The 22963-nt window shown below is 39.1% G+C and overlaps 1 protein-coding gene across 1 annotated transcript; it reads right to left on the bottom strand.

Moving 5' to 3' along the window:
* Positions 1–991: 991 nt before the first annotated feature.
* rp1l1b (rp1 like 1b) lies at positions 992–17937 on the bottom strand. Its single transcript, XM_088325658.1, has 4 exons — positions 17536–17937; positions 12411–12564; positions 10928–12329; positions 992–10870 (listed from the first exon to the last, which is right to left on the bottom strand). The coding sequence occupies exons 1-4, from the start codon at positions 17935–17937 to the stop codon at positions 1507–1509; spliced, it is 11322 nt and encodes a 3773-aa protein (XP_088181784.1). The 3' UTR covers positions 992–1506.
* Positions 17938–22963: the final 5026 nt, after the last annotated feature.

Genomic DNA, 22963 nt, shown 5'->3' with positions numbered 1-22963 from the left:
TTGTCCATGAGGCCTGTGAACTGGAATTTATTCATTTGAATTTCTAAAATAATAACTAAACATGTTATTACTGTGTTATTGCCATAAAAATAGGGTTAAATAGACTGAGTCAACCAATAAAAAAAACATTTTACCAGAAAATCTAAAAAATACAGCACTGGTAAGCTGTTTTCAGAACAGGTACCTCAACTGTCCTTAGGGGCCTACACGTTAAAGACCCCAGGCTTTAAAGTTTTTTTGGGAAAAAAATTATTTGGAAAACAAAAACAGTATGGGTTTAAATAATATGCAAAAATATATGAACTATCATGCAAACATGCATTTTTTTTTTCAAATACTTGGCGGTTGAGAAATTTGCCTTTATTTCGTATAGGAGGATCCTCACCTAAAGGTAGCCGCCATCTTTTTGCCAGGGCCAACCATCAAAACTCGTACCTACTTTACATAAAATTGCTCAGAAATACCTCAAACGTACCTTGTAAAAAATGTGCGTTGCAAATCCTGGAATACTTGAGAGCTGCCAGTAGTGTGCCTCAGCACAACACCAGTACCTTCGTTTTTAGATAAGCATTGCTATTTTCTGTCTTCATCAAAAGGGATACAATTCCAAACCGGGCTTAGAACCTTGCACCGCACAGCAATAAATCACCATTGAAAAAAGTGGTGGTTATATTCTTCTGTCGTTGTTATTGATATTTGTTTTAAATCAATGCTCATTTAAGTGCTGACCGCTGGGGTGCCTCTGCCGTCATGGCTCTCGTTCTGCCTCGGGAAGGCAACATGACAAAGTCATACCATGTTATTGGTTGAGCAAAGTTGCTGTTTTCAGAGTCTCTGTAAAAATACAGATTTTGAAGGTAGGTGGTTTCGAGTCCATGCCAAATTTAGGGAGAAATTTCACCCTGCATTCTGGTATACATTGTCAAAACACATTACAGTACAGACAAGGTTTAAGTAATGTTTGTGAATAATCATGACTGGAAATGGTATGTAAAGTGCATTTGCATTTTATTACAGAGACAAAAGTGCTTGTTATTTGTAGGTCAGATAGTATTTCCCTTTTTTTTAACTTTGACACATATTCATTATGTAATCTACAGTATATGCATTCATAATGACTGATTTAACTAGAAAAAATATACACCATCAAAATGTCAACATTCAACAAAAGTACTTTAAAGTTGAGTAAAATCTATACATATTTCATCAACTGGATAACTTAAACAGATGTGCAAACATTTTCTGATTGACCATTGGATTACATATTCCACAGTGATCTAACCAGCTTTCCGGGTTTCAGGCTTCCATTTAGTTTACCATCCTAAATGTACAGTACATAGACATTTTCAAGTTTTTCCTCTTTAAAAAATGGCTGTTGTCCTAGCAAGCGGATGTAATAGCTGCCTCATCATGGTTTCTGGAGCAAGGATCTACTGTACAGAACATTGACCTGTGTCTCTCAGCATGGACTCAAAGACTGTTTCAATTCCCAGTTGCTATCAAGGTTTATGCATCTGAATCTTCTCCATCTGCATAGATGCCATCCTCAGATTCGCCACTCATTTTACTCAAAGTGGTAGTTACACTTAATGTAGTCTTTTCCGAAAGATCTCCTTTATCAGATTCCTGATAAGTAGCCATGCCGGGTATTAGATTATAAACCTCATTTTTCTCCTCTTGGTCTCCGCCATCATCTGACTCTTCCTCATCCTCACAATCAGCAGTCTCACCCGGATCCGAGGACTCGGGTCTTATCTTATCTTTTTTGGATCCCTCGAAAGTTCCCAGGTTGGTGTCCTGTTCATCTTGATGATTGTCTCCTTGTTGTTCGACTTCTTCCCCTCCTTGGTTGGTTTCCTCAATTTCGTTTCCCAGCTCAAGCACTTGGTTCAGATCTTCTTTTTGGGGATCTTCATTTTGGTTGTCGTCTACTATTTTGTTGTTTTCATTGTTATCAGTTTTCAATTCTACTGTATCATCTTGGGCTTCATAGCTCACCATCTCTGCCTCTTCCTCCTCTTTTTTGGATGCCTCCACTTTGTTTTCGTTTGTTTTACTTTCATCTTGATCATCAATTGTATTTGGTTGGTCTTCATCAGCTGCCTCATTGTTTTCCTCATTTTCAGCCTGCAGATCTTCCTCATTGTCAGGCCCTATATCATTGAACACATCAGCTTCTTCATCCACTTTCTCATAAACTTCCAAACTGTCTGCATTTTTTTCTAAATCATTGTTATCTTTACCAATATCTCCCATTTTATTGTGTTGCTTGTTTTTTGTCACATTCATGTCATTTGGACTTTCACTGTTTGTCGCATTTGGCCCTTCATCATCCTCTTTATTTAAGAGTTTGTCTTTCTGCGACACCCTTTCCAATTCCTCTTCATCTCCCTTGGTGTGGTTTCCAACTATCTCGTCATCACATCCATCTTCAGAAGCTTCTGTGAAATCACCACTTTTGGCTTTTCCTTCGTTCTTTTCTTCTGCGTTCTCAGTTTCTGAATCATGCTCTTCAAACTCAGATTCTTTTATATTTGTGTCTTCGTTTTCAGAGATTTTCTCTGATTCCTCACCAGACAATACAGACTCTTGATCACTTTCATCCACTGTCTCTACGGCATCCTCTTCGTTAGTATCCTTGCCTTCTTCAGGGGTGTCTTCGCCGTCATCATCTTCAGTTATGTCCACTGACTCGTTTTCTTCTTGTTCGATCATGTTTGTTGTGGGGGCATCTTCATATGTCTCCTGCTTAGATGCATTGTTGTCATCCAGATCTTCATCGCCAACAGTTTTAACCCCATCCTCTTCTGTGTCTTCTTCACCACCACTTTTAATGGCTTGTTCTTCTGTCGTATTTTCCTTGTCTACCCCATTGTCTTCAGGACTTTTTTCTTGTGGTTTCTCATCTGTAACTACTTCAACAAGGTCTTCATGGCTGCATTCACCATCTGCTGTGCCTTTGTACCCACTCGCAGAGGAATCAGAATCATGTTCGTCATTGGTTTGCATATTTCTTTGATCAAAAGCAGTTGATGACTGTTCATCGTCTTCTTTTGAAAAACTATTATGACCTTTATCTCCACTGAATGTCTCTTGAGCATCGACTTCTTCATGTTCAGATTCATGCTCATTCTGATTTGTCCCAGTGGCATCTTCGGCTGTTACAGTGTCAGCATCTTCATCACTGTTGTTTTCATTTTCTGAATCATTCTCAGGATCTGTGTCCTTTCCACTAGTGTGAGGTGTCCCACTTTCTCCTCCAAATTTCTGTTTGTTGTCCACCTCTGACTCTGATTCACTTGTGGTTGCCACTTGTGCTGCATCTTCATCGTTGACTGTTTCAGTCACAATCCCATCTTTTGCAGCTTCTTGATCATCATCAGCTGTATCCTCCTTCTCAGTACAACTTGTGGCAGGAATCCTCTCACTATCATTGACGTTTCCATCTTCATCTTCCTGAGAATCCTGTCTGCTATTGCCCGACAAGGTAAGCTCTTCTGCACTCAAATTGACATCTTTAGCATCCTGGTCCTCAGTATTGTCAATCTCATTTCCACTTGTGGCCAGAGTTATTTCTTCATCAGATTCTCCTTGATTTGAATCAGTCTTTTGAGGTTGTTCATCGTCATTGGCGGTTTCAGAAACACCTTCACGTATTATCTTATCTTCTGCAGCATCCTGATGTACAGTAACTGTATTCTCATTATCATCTCTGCTTGTGGCAAGGGGCTTTTCTCCACTGGTTTTCAGTTGGTTCTTTTCCTCTAACTGAGGTTCTTGTACTTCACCATTGAATGTTCCTTCCTCATCCCTGCCCTCTTGTTCACTAGTACCAGGCACATCTACTTCTTGAGTTGAATCTATAACTGTAGCGGTGTCAGCAACATTCTCCCTCAACGTGTTGTTTTCTTCATGGTTCTGATCATTTACATCCTCATTCTCAGCTCCACTTGTTGCAGGAGTCTCTTCTTCACTATATACTCTCTGAACTTCACCAGTCTCAGATTGACCTTTATTTGAGGCTGGTTCTTGTTCATCATCTCCATCTCTAATGTTTTTAAAAATGTCTTCACTCATTATCTTATCTTCTGCCGCATCCTGATACTCAGTCACCAAATCCTCATTCTCATCTCCACTTATAACGGGAGATTTTTCATTGACTTCCAGCTCGTTGTCCTCCTCTAATTCAGGTTCACTTGTTGATGCCTCTTGTTCCATATCTACTTTTTCTTCTTCCTCACCCTCAGATTCCTTTTCAGTTGTGGCAGACAACTTGGCCTCCTGTGTTCCATTTTCAGTTGTGGTGGTGTCAACAACATTTTCTTTCAACATGTCTTCTTCGTTCTGATTAGCATCAGCAACATCTTCACTGTTAGCTTCCCTTCCAGGGAGAGTCTCTTCTTCACTGTTTACTTCTCCGTCTTCACATATCTCAGCCTCACTATCATTTAAGACCGTTTCTTGTGCTGCAACTTCATCTTCAGTGTTTTTAGAAGCCTCCTCACTCACCTCATCTTCTGCAGCATCCTGATTCTCAGTTACTGAATCCTCATTCTCATGTCCACTCGTAACAGGAGTTTCCGCTTTTTCATTGACTTCCAGCTCTTTGTCCTCCTTTAATTCCGGTTCACTGGTTTTTGCCTCTTGTTCCTCATTGATTTTTTCTTCTTCCTCACCGTCATATTCCTTTTCAGTTGTGGCAGTGACTGTGACCTCTTGTGTTTCATTTTCAGCTTTGGTGGAGTTAACAACTTTTACACTCAAATCGTCATCTTCATCATCCTGATCTGCATCAGCAACATCTTCACTGTTAGCTTCCCTTTCAGAAAGAGTCTCTTCTTCACTGTTTAATTCTCCGTCTTCACATATCTCAGCCTCACTATTATTTGAGGCTGTCTCTTGTGCTGCAACTTCATCTTTGGTGTTTTCAGAAGCCTCCTCACTCACCTCATTTTCTGCAGCATCCTGATTCTCAGTTACTGAATCCTCATTCTCATCTTCACTTATAACATGAGCTTCCGCTTCTCCATTGAGTTCCAGCTCTTTGTCCTCCTCTGATTCGAAATCACCTGTTCTCGACTCTTGTTCTTCGTTGATTTTTTCTTGTTCCTCATCCTCATATTCCTTTTCAGTTGTGGCAGACACTGTGGCGTCTTGTGTTTCATTTTCAGCTATGGTGGTGCTAACAACTTTTACACTCAAATCTTCATCTTCATCATCCTGATCTGCATCAGCAACATCTTCACTGTTCGCTTCCCTTTCAGTAAGAGTCTCTTCTTCACTGTTTACTTCTCCGTCTTCACATATCTCAGCCTCATTATTATTTGAGGCTGTCTCTTGTGCTGCAACTTCATCTTTGGTGTTTTCAGAAGCCTCCTCATTTACCTCATTTTCTGCAGCATCCTGATTCTCAGTTACTGAATCCTCATTCTCATCTTCACTTATAACATGAGCTTCCGCTTCTCCATTGAGTTCCAGCTCTTTGTCCTCATCTGATTCGAAATCACCTGTTCTCGACTCTTGTTCTTCGTTGATTTTTTCTTGTTCCTCATCCTCACATTCCTTTTTAGTTGTGGCAGACACTATGGCGTCTTGTGTTTCATTTTCAGCTAAGGCGGTGTCCACAACATTTTTACTAAACTCGTCATCTTCATCATTTTGATCTGCATCATCTGCACGTTCACCGTTAGCTTCCTTTCCAGTAAGGGTCTCTTCTTCACTGTTTACTCCTCCGTCTTCACCTATCTCTCCCTCCTCACATGTATTTGCATCCTCATTTGAGTTTTTTACTCCGGATGTGTTGCCACTCTCTTCTGTATCTCTCTCTGCGTCTTCCTGGGCTTTCTCATCATATGATATTGATGTGTCCTCAACTTCAACCGTGGCAGGGTCTTGACACCTTTGTTTGTCTTCTACATTATTAGTTGACCAATCATTATTTGATTCTTTTGCAAATGCTGGGTTTTCATTGTCATCACCAGTTGCTGCAGATGGGTCTTCTTCCTTATCATCTTCTCCATTGTTTTCCTCAGCGTCCTGATTTATGAGTGACACTTCTTCCTCATGTGTTGCACCTTCATTTTCAGCAGCTTCTTCAGTCACTTTCCTATATTCCTCTGAATCTTTTGCAATAGATGCATCCTCACGCTCATTTCCACTGGTGGCATGTCTTTCATTCGCCAAATTAGTGGCGCCATGTTCTTCTGATTCGCCTTTGGACATACATGCCTTTGCTTCATCTACATTTGCATTGACTTCAGTTTCCCCACTTTGGGCTTCACATTCACTGTCTTCTTTTGATAATTCGTTTTCAGTCATGGCTTCCACAACCTTATTTTCATCTTCAATTTCTGATAACATATCTTCCAGGTCTTCCTCTTTCAATACATCTATAATAGCATTATCAAAGATCCGTCGAACTAACTTTGCTGCTGCTTCAGTTTCACCACTGACCAGAAAAGTCTCTTTATCATTCTCGTTCTTCATCTGAAGAATCCTTTTTAGGTCAAATTCCATAAGAACAGGAGCTGTATAAATTATTTCTGCTGGACGTTGAGGCCCTCGTAACATTTTATTTTTAAAGCAAGATTCGCACGGGCAGTTGTCATCCTCATTTTCATCACGCTGGTCACTGAATATGGTGCTTGTCAGAGAATCGTCGCTTTTCCCTGAGAGTTTGGTTTTTATCCGAAGCCTTCGTCTCCTCTCGTCGGTCCGGGTGGTTGAAGGTCTAGACTTTGCTTCTTTTGGAGGTCTTGGCAGGCCAGCTCGACCTTTGATTTTACCCAACTCTCTGCTTATGCTCTTTTGTATTCGCCTGTGGATTTCTTCCTTAAGATCACCGATCATCCTATCAAACTGTTCGTTATCATCTATGTTCCATTGGTCTTTGAACTCACTCATTGCATTCACATAATGAGTCATAAACTGCCTTTCAATCTTGGTTAGTAAACTAAGAACCCATACAGGATCTGGATCATGAGATCGCTGTTTACTTGATTGACTGTCAGACATGTAATTGCTCTCAAGCCTCTGACTACCACCTGAACTCTTGTCTAAGGATTGTAGGCTGTCACAAAGACTGTTATTACTTCTGATTGTGTTATTGGTCGATTGATTCCTGTTTTGGTCCCCTACATGCACTTGTGTTTCCTCTTCTTCCACTGCATCTTCATCCTGTTGGACTTCCATTTGTCTGTTTTGTGTATCTGTAATAGTTGGTTGTTTATTCCTACCGTCGCTGCTCTTACCAGATCCAGTCGAGCCACTGTTGACATCTATGCCAGACGATGACCCCTGATTAAAATCTTTTTCAGAATGCCGGTCTGCTTTTCCTTCTAATACTGGTTCATTTTCCAAGGGGTCACAAAGCCACAGAGACTGAAGAATCTCCATGAGTGCTTTGTATCTTTTAGATTTTTCATTTGCACTTTTAGGATCACTGTCTATAAACTGCAACTTTGCAAGACAGTCAAACAGACCTCTGGCTGATGCGCTAAGTTTTCGTCCATGTGCAGGAGAAACCTCTGGTAAACTGTTGCATCTGTCTAACCTTGGGTTGAGTAGCACTTTCATCACCTGCACAGAAGAGGTAAATATCTTGGAGTCGGTCTCTTGATGATTATCTGTGTTTGCTTCCTTAGCTGTGATCTGACATTCATCAGAAACGCAGCTCTCCTCATTCATCCCATTTATTTTGTCAGCCACAGAGTTACCATTGGTTTCATCTACCGCGATGCTGTTGAACTCCTCCATTACAAACAGTTCCCCATCAGCTGGTATTTTATTAAGCCATTCATTGACAACTTCTGTTGGGGAAGCATTTGGCAGACTTGATGGAACAAGGGCTTCGTCATCATATCCCAAGGTCTGAATGTTGCTTTTGTAGTCACTCTTGCCAACACCTATAGCATCTTTATGGCTATTTGATACATGCTCAGGGATCTCACATCCATTAGCCGAAGTCTCACAAATCTGAGGAATTGTTTTTTGCTGGATATCATCAGCATTATTCAATAAAACACTTGTTTTCTTGGATTTGACAGATTTGCCTGACTCTTTGCTTTTTCTTTCCAAAATCTCGGATGTTTCCGATGCTTTTGACTTGGATGACATGACTGTGGATGCTCTAAGTTCAGATTGTTCAATTGCTTCAATGGAAAGGTCTGACTTCTTTGATTTTGTGGATACATTTGATGCTGCACTTTTGGTTCTTTCTGCTTTTCCTTTATTTGGATCACTTGTGTGTTTTTCTGACTTTCTGCTTTTAGAAGACTGATTTGATTTGACAGACAATGCACTGACAGTTTCATTAATTCCCTCATTCCTGCTGCTGTGTGACATATTAGATGCTCTGAATTTTAAAGATGTATCCGTCTTATTTGTCAGTGCACTCTGGGATCTTATTTCTTGACATTGTTCTTCCCCACATTCACTCTTTGGTAGCAAAGATGATTTAGATACCCCAGAGAGCAATGAAACGACGGACTTTGCTCTTGTCTTGGTATCAGTGTTTGAAACATCTCCATTAGCTTTAGACTTCTTTGACGCCGTTGATGATTCTGACATGCGGCTCTGTGCTCTGCCCATATCATCGTCAATGTTTTCATGCACTGCAATTGAAGATTTTGATTTTGATGAAACAATTGACTGCAATGATTTTGCAGATCTGGATGATTTTACTGAGACTGTGCTCAGTGGCTTCTGTGTAATTTCTTCATCATTTTCAGTGATTACTTCTGAAGAAACGTCACATTCTTCAACACTTCTCGGTGATTCAGATACATTTGTCATGGTTGACTTTGCAGATGCTTTGCTTGCTGATCTTTCTTTAGTTTCATCCAGTTGTTCCAAATTTGTTTCATTGTCCTCGTAAAACGGAGAGTGTGACAAAGTATTTGACTTTGCAGAGCTTGCGGACATTGCAGACAAGGAGCTGACAGCTCTTTCTGAAGTCACACAACATTCAGACACATCATTTTGGACACCAAAAGCTTGTGACTGGGCGAGTTTTTCTTCTGGGTTCTTCCTGTATTTGTCATTATCTACACATACTAAAGATTCTTCATCAAGTTTCGACTCTTTTGTCTTTGCAGACGGTGCAGATGAAACTGACAGGCCAGACGTACTTCTTTGTTCATTGTCACTGTGTTCACTTATCAGTTCAGACACTTCTCTAGATGTTTCGGATAAACTTGCAGCAGTGTCTTCATAAGAGGCATTTTCATCAGCTGAGATTTTGGACGGTTTAGACTTTGTGGATTTGTAAGACAATTTACTCTCTGTTCTGGTTGAGACATTTTCAGTAACAACCTCAGAAACATCGGATGTTTCTATAACATGTGCCTCAGGTCGAGAAACTTTAGCAGAACGTTTTGATCTACTGGATCGAGCTGATCTACTTGATTGAACAGACAGGGAGCTTATTGATATGCTTTCACTGTGTTCTTCCGAATGAGAATCACCTCCTCCAGAATTTCTATCCTTGACTTCTTCAGTAGCAACCTCAGTCATATTTTGTGTCTCTAGAGTATGTGACAAATGTTGCTGCGTGTCAGTTGAGCCTTTCAACTTACTTGACCGAGCTGATTTACTTGATTGAAGAGAGAATGAACTAATTGATATGCTATCACTGTGTTCCTCAATTTGGGAATCATCTAGTTGATTAGAAATGACAGATACAGCTTTTGCTGAAATGTTTGACTTTCCTGTTCGGACTGAGCTGTTGCTTGGTGCCCTTTCTTCTCGATCTGACTCATTGACAACTCTTTTTGATGCTGATGATATCACAGAAAGGATCGACTTTGCGGTTTTGGCTGACACAGCACTTTGTGCTCTTTCATCAGATCCACCTTCCACATTTTGATCGTGATTAGTATTGTGAGAACTCATGTGCGGCACATTTGAATTTACAGATTTTTTAGAATTTTGTGATGTGGAAGATTTTGCTGATGTAGCACTGGCCGATCTTTCCGCTGAAACGTGTGATTGGATTGATTTCGCAGATGTGCAGCTTGATGCCCTTTCTTCTATTTGCTCATTTTCTTCACCTTTGGTACAATAAGACTTGCACTCTGTGGGAACATCAGCAGTACATTTAGACTTGTGCGACTTTGCAGAAATGTAGGATATATCTGATGTGGTGCTTGCCGCTCTGTCACTTGTATCAAAACTGTTCCGATCGATCTCAACACAGTTTGCATTTTTCATTTCAACTGGAAGATCACAGGCTTTGGATATGCTAGATTTAGCAGATTGTGCTGATCTAGCAGAAGTACCTGATCGCTCTGATTTCAGACTTGGAGCTCTCTCATCCTCATTTGTATTTGAATGAATACTAGTCACTGATTTAGCAGACATACTGCTTGGTGACCTGAGGTTTTCTCGATTGTCTTTCTTCGAATATGCTTTAGATCTAGAAGAACTTTTGGATGCCTTTGATTTATCCGAGATGGCACTTCCTGTCCTTTCTGCCATTTTTTCATGGCTATCAATTTGTTGAGAATATTCAGACTTGATGGATATTGCAGAATATTCTGACTCTGCTGTTTTTCTTGACATAGCACTATGTGACCTTCCTTCATATTGAATCGAGTTGTTGGGTTGTCCCTCAATTTGATCAGAAAAACCTGTTTCCTCCATTTCATCTCCCAAGTGACATGAAATACTGCATTCTGCTTCATTTTCACACTCAATTTCGACACCTTCATCTGGTGCTTGAGATTGGCAAGGACTAGTTGATTTTACTGATTTTATTGCACTTTGCGATCTATCCTCAGCCGCCTCTGTGGTATTTCCATCAACATTTACTTCTGGGGTTTTTGATTGCGTTGACCTTACGTCTGACATATTAGACACAATTGACAGGCTTCTTGAAACATTTTCCACCTCTACCTTCTCAGTGCAGCCATCTACATTGGAATAGCACCCTCCTGAGACAACATGAGCATCATCAATTTCAGAGATTTTTGACTCTCTAGATGTTGCAGACAATACACTCACAGATCTTTCCTGAGTACCTGTCGAAATATTTGATACGGAGGAGCGAACACTCAGCGCTCTTTCATGTAGCTCTTCACCCTTTGAGTCACCGTGTGATTCTACATCAGATTGAACGTTTGACGTTTTGATCCTTGTTATCTCTTCTCTGGCACGCTCATCTACAACTTTTTCTTTGGCCACAGGAGATGATGCCTGAGAAGTTTTTGATTTAGCTGAAAGGGATGACAGTGGCCTTTCTGCTGCAGCTTCCTTTTCTGGTTGACACTGTTCACTTTCCACCTCTGACATTTGACTCAATGGTGTTTTGTCACCCTTTAAGACATCTGGATTACACTTTGTTGAGGCAATTGAATGAGCTGACATGGCACTTTTGGGTCGTTCCTCTGCTCCACTTTCAAGTCCTGCATTTTGACTAGCATTTGATTTCACAGATGCGGCACTCTGCTGTCTTTCAACCTTGCCCACCTCCCCTAATTTTTTTTCATTAACAATTGTAGATGTTCCGCAATGACATGCATAGTAGTTTTTGCCTTTGTTCACCTCATCATAACACATTGTATCGCTGGATGCTGCCACCGATTTTCTGGACCCATTTTGTCCAGCACACTCTGTGGCCTTTTGGAAAGGTTTTTCACAGTGTGAGGATGATCTTGTTCTTCTTGGTGAGACATATGTAGTTCCTGTTTCTTCCTTTTGGTCACTATTGTCCATTGTGCAAGACTCATCACGGATGGTGCAGTACTCCACAGTTTCTGAGGCCTCAACACTCGTTTCCTGTTCCAGCACCTGCTCCGCGTTTTCTTCGCTAGATCTTTGAACCACAGTTTTCCTGGAGACCACAGTGTACGATGATGCACTTGAGCTAGAGGTCTGAGCCCCGCACCTATCTCCTTGAGTGCCTGTGGCATTTGTCCAGATGTTGTAGCAGTGAGGATAGCGAGAACACTGTGCATGCCTGTGTTTGTGCTTTGATAGATGCATCTCCCCTGGCTCACTGGTAGAAAAGTTCTCCGACCCTGAGCCGCTTCTGTCGATCTCTGGCTTCCGAGGGTACTCGCTAGCCCATTTGGAGGACTTTCTTACTTTAGTGGACCATAGTAAAGTTTGATTGTTGTCCAGCCGAAAGCGCACTTTCATCCTCATTGACAAGCTGCCATCTTTGTTCACCCGGACTTGTTTTTCGACATCGTCATCCTGTGTTCCATCTGCAGTGATGGGAACTGACCCATCATCAGGCGATTCCGTTCCAGCTGGAAGTGATTTGTCAGAAGACACTGAACACCTCGTAGATTGGTTGTCAGATGTTAGATTTGGTTCTATTGCTTTTCCTTGGTTTGGTAGCAAAACAGAAGTAAAATAGTCATATAATGTTCTTTATGTCATTTTTCCCCAAAATTTCTGTCTCTTACCTTCATCACCAGTTAATCGTGCCCTCGCACTCAGCCTCGGGAGCTTGTCGTCCGAGGTTTTGCGAAATCCTTCTAAAATCGAAGGATGGGAAGGCTCCCGTCCCACGCAGACCAGAACATTGGGACAGTGCATTATGCTTTGAACATTTTCGACCTAAAAACAATCAAAAAATGTTTATATTTACAATACAATTCATAAGTGTGTTTACAAAGTGCTACAACTTAGTCCACTTCTGTTGTCCAAACCAACAAGAGTTACTTTGTGACCTCCATCACCTACATAGAAAAGAACAGTTCATGCTTTTGCGCCTCGTGTTGCTGAGTCCCTCTCATCCCTGCCAAAGATAAATGTCTTAATCCAGGATAATCCAAGGAACCCCTGCAGATGACTGCGCAGTCCTGCAAGTGAGGCTTAGTCAGCACAACAAGCTTTCTCATTAGCATCTCTGTGGATGCTTTAACGATACCAGACAGACAATAGATTTACCTTGCCAATAAAGTGAGACAATCTAATTATTTTTAGCGTTTTTTCAAATTTTATTATGTAACAACAACTAGAAATGCACAGATTTATCAAATGGGTGATTTGTCAGCCCCAATTGCCTTACTTTTGATTGGCCGTTTCGTTGAAAAATAAACCACTCTGGTTCACCAATATCATCTCCCTTCTCATTGGTCTGAGATGGGTGATAGGAATTCATGTTTATATTTATTTGCGAGAACTACTTCATATGCCAATAAAACAACCGATGGCTTCTCTAATATTGTTAACTTTTAATGATTAAGCAGGATTAGTGTAAAGTGTAAGTTTGCACTACATGTTCTGAAAGAAAAATCTGGACCTGCAAAAATCTAGAACGCTTGATCTTACATCTTAGTAGACTTGGGGATCACTAATCGGTGATTTGTTCTACGTCTAGTTCTTGCCCTCATCATTGGTGCTCTCTAATAGGACTTGTAAGGACCAACACAACATTAATGTTTATCAATTGAGACTTACCATGTTTTAAGAGTAGTGATATAAATAGGTCTTAAGTCGGACACCATTGTAGTCAGAATGTTACTGTTTTTCAGAGAAGTATTTTCATTGCGTGCCTGATGTTTATCAAGAATAGCTTTGCAGCTTATTTTTTAAATTTGAATCAGTACTGCAACTGTGATTTAAAAAGTTATTAATGTACAGTATATGTTTTAGGAATATTTTCGTCTCAAGATAAAAGTTCAAAGCAAGAGCAAATTTCACTAACAGTGCCCAAAATCAAAATACATTTAACAAAAGCTGTCATGCTGAAAAATGATATGACAGTGTTGTGGTTTAGAATATAACCTCTCTTTTGGTCTAGCAGATTAAAATTGGCTAGATCTAGGGTGTCAGTCGGATGAGTTGGTGTAATTACTGTACCTTGTTTTGTTTGGCTTTATTTTATACTCCATCATGGAATGAATAGCTCTCCGACTGTGACGTTAAAAATTTGGCATTCTTTTGTAAAAGTGTCTAAAATGTAAAAGAAAAAAACAATTGACAATTCAAGTAAAAATAAAAGACAAAAAGACTTTTGTTCTCCTGGCGTAGCAATTCTTTCTTTCTTTTTTTGATCTGAAACGTAATCCTCGGTGATTATTGTTAAATGTCACACCTAGTAAGTAAAAAGCCACTTTTATATTGTGAGGGTTTTGTCTCCAGAATCTCCAGATTTCTCAGTCTCGCATTTGAATGCTCTGTTCCATAATGATATTCTTTTTTTCCGGCAGCAATCTTCTGAAAGGTCATTTTGAAAACTGATTATTTTAAATTTTGTCAGATATAACTTATTAACATTTACTTGTATTTTATAATGTTAATGTAGTTAACTTCCTTTACATTTATCTGATTAAGTTACTTTTGAAAATAATCTAATTATTTTTCTAAGCCTCTAATAACTCTTTAAGGTATTTTTTACCTGTTAGTTTTAAGCTTACTCACTTAAATGGGAAATATTGACAATAAAATCATTTTAACGGCTAAAATCTTGATATTTGAAGGTGACAACTTTAGTTTTAGAGTCACATTTTGCAAGTAAGACAAACATACAGTTTTAAATTTTTATAGTGATTATTTTATATTGAGAGGAAACAGTAAGATATATCTTGCATTGCATTTTAGTTTAATAGATAATCTAATTAGATAATCATATAACTAATAATAATAATTTACCTTTACAGCCAACCACTTGCGCAAAAATAATTTCCCCTTTATTTTGGAGATTTCGTTCACAGAACATGGATTGGTATGCCCGCTAGAGGCCACTATTTCACTTCATTATTTTTATTTCTGCCCTAAAATTAAAATAAACCTAACCAATTATATTGCTGGTGTCACTCAATACTTTTTGATTTTTGACAAGTTATTTTTTTGCACGTGAAGTTCAAATCAATAGGAGGGGATAAGGAAGACTTGACTTTTATTGTTTTTGATGTACTTTTTCTTTTAACTTTTTACACCAAAACAGAATCACTTTGCAGTGTTTTTCATAGAATATGACCCAAAAATGCAATGAAATCCATACCAACCATCTTACATGATTTTCCAATATTTTATAGTTTTTTTTAACATTTCAAATTGTGTGCGCTGTACAACAAATTTTGTACGGGGAAAAAAAATACCAGTACTGTGAAATTCAGACTATAGAGCGCACCCGATTATAAGCCGCAACCAGTACATTTTTAAAGGAAAAAACATTTTCTACATACATAAGCCACACTTGACTATAAGCTGCATGTGCCCACATTCAAACATTAGATATTTGCATTAACTATCATACCATTGCCATTTAGTGGACAAATATTGCCCACTGAGGCTTAAAGTATGTGTTAACGATGCCCATCTGAGTTCAAAGAGCCCTTATTCTTTAACTTCCATTGCACATATCTGCTGTTATGTTACTTTTATCAGAGCTGGTCGGGGCGGAATACATTAGGTTTGAGGAAAGGGTTGACGGGGGGAATGCCTGATAGTGACATCATCCTCGTCCCCTCAGGTTTACTCTTTTATTTCCACCTGACTATAAGCTGCATGTGCCCACATTCAAACATGAGATATTTACAAAGAGACATTACACAGAGTTTTAATAATATACAATACTTTAACCCATTAATGTTCCTACAGCCAGCCCGTGGGCCACAGGATTTTTGATAACAAATATGTGTCTGTACGATGTCACTAGTCGCTGACATATGATTGTATTACTTAAAGTCTTGGGATTCAAGATGTGGTGACTGATTCAAAATATACTTATCAGAGAAACATCATTAGTCATAAACAAGATACCCGAAATGTATAAAACCAGTGTAACTCACAAATACGTCCTCTGGCCGTCTTCAACTTCTTTGAATGTCTCTTGAAAATTGCTTCGTTACATCAAGGACAATCCATAAAATCTGAAAAACCGGTTCTCTAAAACGAGACGGACTTCCTTTCACTACACAACTCGAACTCGTTTGACTTGATTGATTTGCCATTTTGTGATAGTCGGGGTATTCCGTATGGTACCCATAATTGACAAATTTGTGTTTTTCTGTACAGATTTTCTTGTACGTCGTACACGTCTTAAAATGCATAATAAACGTACTTTGTACGGCAAACACGTACAGGTTGACAGGTATGATATTGTAATCTGCTCGTTTCGTCACATTATTTCCGTTTACAAATAAACGGACTAAAACTAATCCCAATATGGTAGTTAGAGCTACCCCTTCGATTGACACCTTTTCCATGAAGAGGGTCTGTTCATGCATGCGTTTTTTTATGCACAAAGTGCAAAATTACATTACACTTGCGTCTTCCTCGACACGTTTATTCCACCTGGTTCAATGTTACCTTTACTGCTCGGGCGCCCCTGACGGCCGTGAGAAAAAATAAATGAAATAACTGCATCGTTGCATAAGCCGCAGGGTTGAAAGCTTGGGGGGAAAGTTGCGGCTTATAGTCTGAATTTTAAGGTATACATAATAAGCAACACCTTATTTTATGTATTTATTTAAGTGGAGAAAGAGCTAAAAAATTTGCTAGAAAACTTGTTTGTGTTGTTTACTTGGTAAAAATGCTAATGTAGATGTTAGTGTATTCTTGTAGTATTTCTGCTGTTGTATTTTTGCAGTATTTCTGATGTAGGTTTTTTTGTATTATTTCTGTAGTACTTTTATAGCATTTTTGCAAAAGTATTTTTGTAGGATCCTTGTAGTATTTTTGCAGTAATTCCGTTGTAAAGAACAAAGAAAGGTGCTCAAGGAATTGTTTGTGTTTTTTACATAAATCGATTTATTTCCGCAAATGTTTATTTTGATTCAACATAACAACAGAGCAAATATGTGACCCATTGTGTTTGTAAGGTTTGTTTTTTTTGCTTAATAAGGAGAAAGGTGCGGTGCGTCATTTGAGTTGTCCTCAAATACTAAAATTTAAATATTTTCTTTATTAAAGGTACAGTGTATAATATTTTGTGCCTCCTAGTAGAGCAAAAAACTTTAATTCCATAAAAAACATTGATTTGAATACTAGGCAAAATGCATTAACTATCATACCATTGGCATCTAGTGGTCAAATATCACCCACTGGGGCTCTAAGTATGTGTTAACGATGCCCATCTGAGTTCAAAGAGCCCTTATGCTTTAGTTTCCACTGCTCTTATGTTACTTTTATCAGAGCAGGTTGGGGCGGAATACATTAGGTTTGAGGACATCATGCCCGTCCCCTCAGGTTTACTCTTTTATTTCCATTTGTCATGCGAGAGTGACAATAGGGAAATTAAGAAAAGGCCTGCCTCAGGTAGAGTACCAACGTCAACCACAAGAAAGATTAAAAAAAGAAGAGTTTATTCGAGCGCATCTAAGAAATGCACGTATCATGAATGAGCTTACACCGGCTGCAATCATGACTTTAAGCCAGGAGATGGCAGCAGAGAGCAACATAGTTCCAAATTCCATACAGCTCCTCTCATAAGGGGCGCAATTGGCTAAAGTTTACGGGCATGGAAGTCATAATGACAATTACACTTTGCTGGTTGAATTTGGCTTTGACAAGCTTTTCTCTGACCACCCAGGAAAAGTTGGAAGATGTTATGGCCATGAATTCACATTGTGACCTTACCTTGTGTCCATCCAAGGTGTATAACCTCCTGACGTGATATTGCATGAGCTCCGAAACCTCATCCAGGAACAGCCCGAGGCTCCTCAAGCCCTTGCGTTGAAGAACAATGGTTTTTCTGAGGGACGGCTCGCTGTTCTTGATCAGAACTACCTTTTTGGCGCGAGACGGAATCTCGTCGGGTCTTCTGTACCGGTGACAGTGGCGACGGTCGAAGGGACACACAGGCAACACTCGCGAGTGCAGAGCCTCCAGGGTCCGAGTGTGTCCACACTCAGGCCACAGGTAGCAAGCCGTCGGCTCGGCCGTAAGGGGATCCGTGATACGGGGGAGCCTGAAGACGCCATGCTTGTGGGGAGTGGGGACGGTGCTGAAACACTGGAAGCTTTGTTTGTGGGAGGACATGACTGCTGATCGGCCTGCTTGGTGGATCAGTAGAAGCTTTGCAGGTGGAGGGCCACCGTTAAAATTTGGTCTAGGTCCAGTTCTCGCCCTCGAATGATGTTAGCCTGGAATACAAAATACATTGTAATAGTATCTAGAGATGGGTCTTTATCGATATCTGGTTGGTGCCAGTTTCTTTAAAGAATCGATTTTCATAATAGTAGTCGATACCAGAATGTGTTGTCTTCTGGTGGCCATTTAACAGTGACGTACAGTGAGGTTTGATTCTGATGAGGCCTAGTCAGATTTACAAATAAATGAACATACATCGTGTTCACCATGAACTGTAGCGTAGAGCATAGAGTTTTATTGACTTAATTTATGAAGGAAGTCTATGCAATGCTAATTTTGAATAGAAGCACGAATAAATAAGTAATCTTCTATTATGAAAAGAAGAAAAATTGACTTGTTGTTACCTGGGTAGTATCATCACAAATTTTATTGTTTGGGGCTATAAGGTGTTGCTAAACCCGAATTTTTGGTCTAACTATCGCCCTTCTGCCCTGAAGCAAGAATATTGCGTGCCTCACTCTGCCTCTGCTCAGGCCTACAATACTCTCCAAACTAATTGTATTAACAATATTCACACTATAATTTGAAAATTCAGCGATTTTCGAAAATAAAATCCCTAAATTGTAAAGTTAAATGAGGAATGAACTCTTAACAATGAACAAGTATGAAGATACATGTTTTTTTTTTTTTTCCTTTTCTTAGATAGGTGAGGCGGGGCCTCACCTGCCTTCCTTGACTGCATGTCCCTGCCTCCGGTTTAACTCTGCATTTTTATACAAATGCAGCACCCATCAATGTTTGCTTTTGAAATACTGTGTCTCAAAATAATTTATATCCTTTGAATATTAATAATTAATTATTGTAACAAAGTATTTATCTGTACTAACACAGATCGTTTGTATATGAAAAGAAAATAAATAGTAATCTGCTGGAGACTGTTACCCAAAATATACTTCAACGTGTTTGGTAGGAGCTGGATTATGGACTTGTTGTGCTCAAATAATCCACATGCTTTTGGATTTCTCATCAGAAGAATACATTTCATAATCTTCAACGATAATACCTTTTAAATTTCATTTGCCTTAATCGTGGACTTTGTGTGATACTTACATTTCAAAGGAAATTTTTTTGAAGCACCCTGTAGTAACTCCACTTCCATTTAAATGGAATGGTCCATTTCGATTCAATATATGCAACAATAATAAAAAAATAATCTGTTAGGATTCAAAATATTTCTCTAAAAAATATATTTGGGGAGAGATAAAGGGAATTGTATGCACTAATGGTATTGTTATGTGGTATCCGTCTCAACTGCTTAAGTGTATAGGTCTGAAGAAATGTGTGGTGTTAAACATCCCTAGTAGCATCAATCACGTCCCCTTTCAGGGAATACATTTTACACCAGCTTCCTATTTGAGGGATTATTGCATTATTGTTGAATTTTTTTAAAAAGATGCAGAAACCAAAACGAGCATGTAGGTCCATAATGGGCAAATTAGGCTGTGATAAACCAAACACAAATCCTCTGCGTTCCTTCAAATAACAAGCTTAAACGTCGGCGAAAACCGTCGGACGTTAGGCCGTGCCGCTCTTCAAATGTCAGTGCCCAAAATCCGTCGGGATTAGCGCCACGAGGCGTAAATATCGACCAATAAAAATAAACACGGCAACAGGACAAAGACAAAACAGCGGAGAAAAACAGAAGGATTCATTGATGCCCAGCGGAAAATGGGGGGATCCTATAGAAATATAAAATAGGCCAAGCTTGACTGACAAGTTTAAAGAAAGGCTTTAGCTGTTGTTCTGCGTTTGTATCAGCGTCTTGAAACGTTTCTCTTGGCTTTGAAAATTCCTGTTGTTCCTTCGTGTTTTTTGCCACAAACGCAAGGATTCAATTCGTTGGCTTGATAATACATTCTCTTGAACGTCACATTTTTCGGCTGAACTCAAATACTTGATATCAACTTTAAACTGATGAAACAGAAGCCAACTTTTCCTCCAACAAACAGTTGCTTTGTTTATTTTAAAACTCCCTCTCAAGTTGTTTCAAGTATTATTAGTTCAGGAGATAGAGCGTTGTCTTGGGATCAAGAGGTCGCAGGTTCGATTCCCTCCGTGTTATATGTCGAAGTGTCCTCGGGCAAGACACTGAATCCCAGATAAACAAGTATTTGCCTTGCATGGTGTGTGAATGGGTAAGGGTGATGCACCACATTGTAAAGATCTTTGGGAGGTATTCATTGACTTGAAAAGCGCTACAAAAAGGCTTTATTCGTTAAAAAAAACATGTTGATATAAAAAATCTGCAAAATACATGAACTATCATATGCAGCATGGGTGTCAAAGTCCTTTTAGCCTGGGAAAAAATATCTTACAGGGGCCACTCTTGTAGATTTATGAGAAAGAGAAGGAAAGGGAGACAGAAAAGGGAGAAAGAGAATAGGGAGAGCACAATAGAGAAAGGGAGAAAAAAGACAGATGAAGAGAAAGAAAAAGAGAAAAATAAATAAAGGGAGAAAGAACGTGAGAAAGAGAGGGAAGAGTGAGAAAGAAAGAGATGGAAAAAAGAGAAATAAATGAAGGGAAAAGAAAGTGACAGAAAGAGAGTGATAGAAATAAAGAAAGGGAAAAAATGAGATAGTGAAAGAGAGAGAGAGGGAGAGAGTCAAAGATGGACAGAAAAAGAGTGAGTGTGAAAAAGAAAGTGAGAAAAAGAAAGAAAGAAAAAGAGAGAAAAAGAGAGCAAGAGAAATGGGAAAAGAGAGAAAAGAAAGAGGGAGAAATATAGAAACAAGGAAAGAAAGAAAAAACATATAGAAAAAAAGAGAGAGTGAGAAAGATAAATAAAGAAAAAAGAAAGAGCAAAAAAAAGAGAGAAAGGGAGATAAAGAAAGAGCAAGAAGGAGAGAAAGAAGAGAAAGAAAAGATACCTCTCCCGTCTTTTTGTGAGTGGCACCCGGCTTTGGCTCCATCAAGTGGACATGTTTAAAACTGCAGCTAAATTTTCTCTTGTGCTTCTCTCAGCATTGTCTCGCAGGCCGGATTCAAACTTTTGGCGAGCCAGATCTGGCCCGCTGGCCGCATTTTTTAACCTCTGTGATATACAAGGTTCTGACAGGGTGCATAAAATTATTGCAAATACTTGAATTTTGATGTTGTGTTTCCAAGGATTAAAACTGCTTGACTGTTGGATGGAGTGAATCCTTGAAATTGTTAGCAATTTCTTAATAAGCCTTCTTAAGGAGGACCCTGACACTGCTCTCTTGTGGTTTCACTTTGCCATTGCAGTTCTTCTTCCCTCATCATCAACAGCAGCTGGCATGAGTTTTTATGACATAAGAAGTGTCAGCGCCCCCTACGGGTCCCGCCCAAGAGGACAGGAGCATGCTGCACCTATATAGGGCACTATGAAATGTGTATTTGTGCAATGATTATGTATCAATTATGGCCATTTTTATGGGCCACACAAAAAATAATGTAGGGTTTCCCAGTGGTACATTTAAAGGGAAGAAATTTCTGCAACGAAAGATGTAAGCTACTTATTTTACCTATATGGATAGAGATTCGTCTTAAAAATACTTACCGATCGAAAATCACATATGTAAATTGCAGATATATTTGTGGATCTGCAAAATACAGGATTCACACCAGATTTCTTCTTTTAATGGTACTGGAGAAATCTTTTTTTAGTGCTTAAAAAGTGCTTGAATTTGACCATTAAAAAGATCTACAAACCTTGATATAAACATGTATTGCTTAAAATACTCATTAAGATTTATTTTACCTCACATGAGACCTCAAAAAGGCTGTTCTGGTCTCCGTAGTTTGCTTTTTAGCCCTTTTTTCAGTTGCAAGACGCAATACAGCTGACTTCTAGTGGTCAAATCATAAACACTGTCCTTTAAAAACAACCCTAGCATGGATGCTGAGAGTTTAGTCAGATACTACTGAAGCTAAGCTAATAAACATGTTATTACTGTATTCAACCCAAGTGGTATAAGTGTTGCATTTGGTTCAGAATTTAAAAAAATCAGTTTTTTCATGACCAAAATTCAACATTTGTACAAATTGCACTATATAACTAGACTAATTTTTTTTTTCAAATGTAATATTATTAAAATCTTCATTCATAAACCATAACCGGCAGCCGCAGTCCACTACTCGACATTTTTATTTAAATATAATACGTAATGCATGTGTTTACATGCCGGATGAATAAGATTGGAAATTTAACAATGTTTGGTTTTATTTCATCACTTTTACATTTTTAAGACAAAAATCAGACACATTTTCTACAGGCTTGTATTGCCAATATCCTGAATTCCGCTACTTTTACTTCAAGTTCAAAATGTTGCCACTCTGAACTCCAAAAATTGCGATAAAGTGAAGATACTCACACGCTGCATGTTCATAATCCAAAATGCAAAACCGAATGGCCAAACATGAGAAACGTCCATAAAAGTTGACCAAAAGTCCTTTTGCGATGCCAGGTTGCAGTTATGCCTCCATGCATCTGCACACCTAACTGCTAATCACACGCACGAGGAGGCTAAGGATAGCCTGGAAAGCCTGAAGGATTATCACTCGCTAGATTGGACTCAAATCTGCTGGACACGACTTACTTGGACACAAGTACGAGTTGCATAAAGGCCAGGACGGTTATAGCAGATGGCTTAATGTTGACAAATTTGTCTCTTTCATGTTTTGCCCATTTTTAGTGCAAAACCTCCAAAATATTCCTGATTTATTACAACGTAATACATATACAGGTGCAGGGACTGTTTTCATAAATGTTTGGGTACCCTTTAGGTTAGATAGCAATCCTCTGAACTTTGGCTTCTCAACAGTCTATCTATCTACCCTGGTCATATTCCTCGAGAGGGGAGACCGACAGCAAGGCAAACGCATACAAAGCAAAAGGAAATTTTAAAAAGGGAAAAAGTAGCAAAAAACACACACAAACATTTTTGGACCA

Source organism: Urocampus carinirostris, chromosome 20 (assembly GCF_059441175.1).
Source record: "Urocampus carinirostris isolate Australia breed hairy pipefish chromosome 20, RoL_Ucar_1.0, whole genome shotgun sequence".
NCBI lineage: Eukaryota > Metazoa > Chordata > Actinopteri > Syngnathiformes > Syngnathidae > Urocampus > Urocampus carinirostris.
Note: the sequence above shows the minus strand (reverse complement) of the source record. Positions and strands in the feature narration are given on the sequence as shown.

Coding starts and splice junctions, on each gene's coding strand:
- rp1l1b (XM_088325658.1), bottom strand. CDS start 17,937: ATGTCCTCCCACAAACAAAGCTTCCAGTGTTTCAGCACCGTCCCCACT. Junction 12,330..12,410: donor ACGATTAACTGGTGATGAAG/GTAAGAGACAGA, acceptor TACCAAACCAAG/GAAAAGCAATAGAACCAAAT. Junction 10,871..10,927: donor GCTCATGTTGTCTCAGGAGG/GTGCTATTCCAA, acceptor AAATGTTTCAAG/AAGCCTGTCAATTGTGTCTA.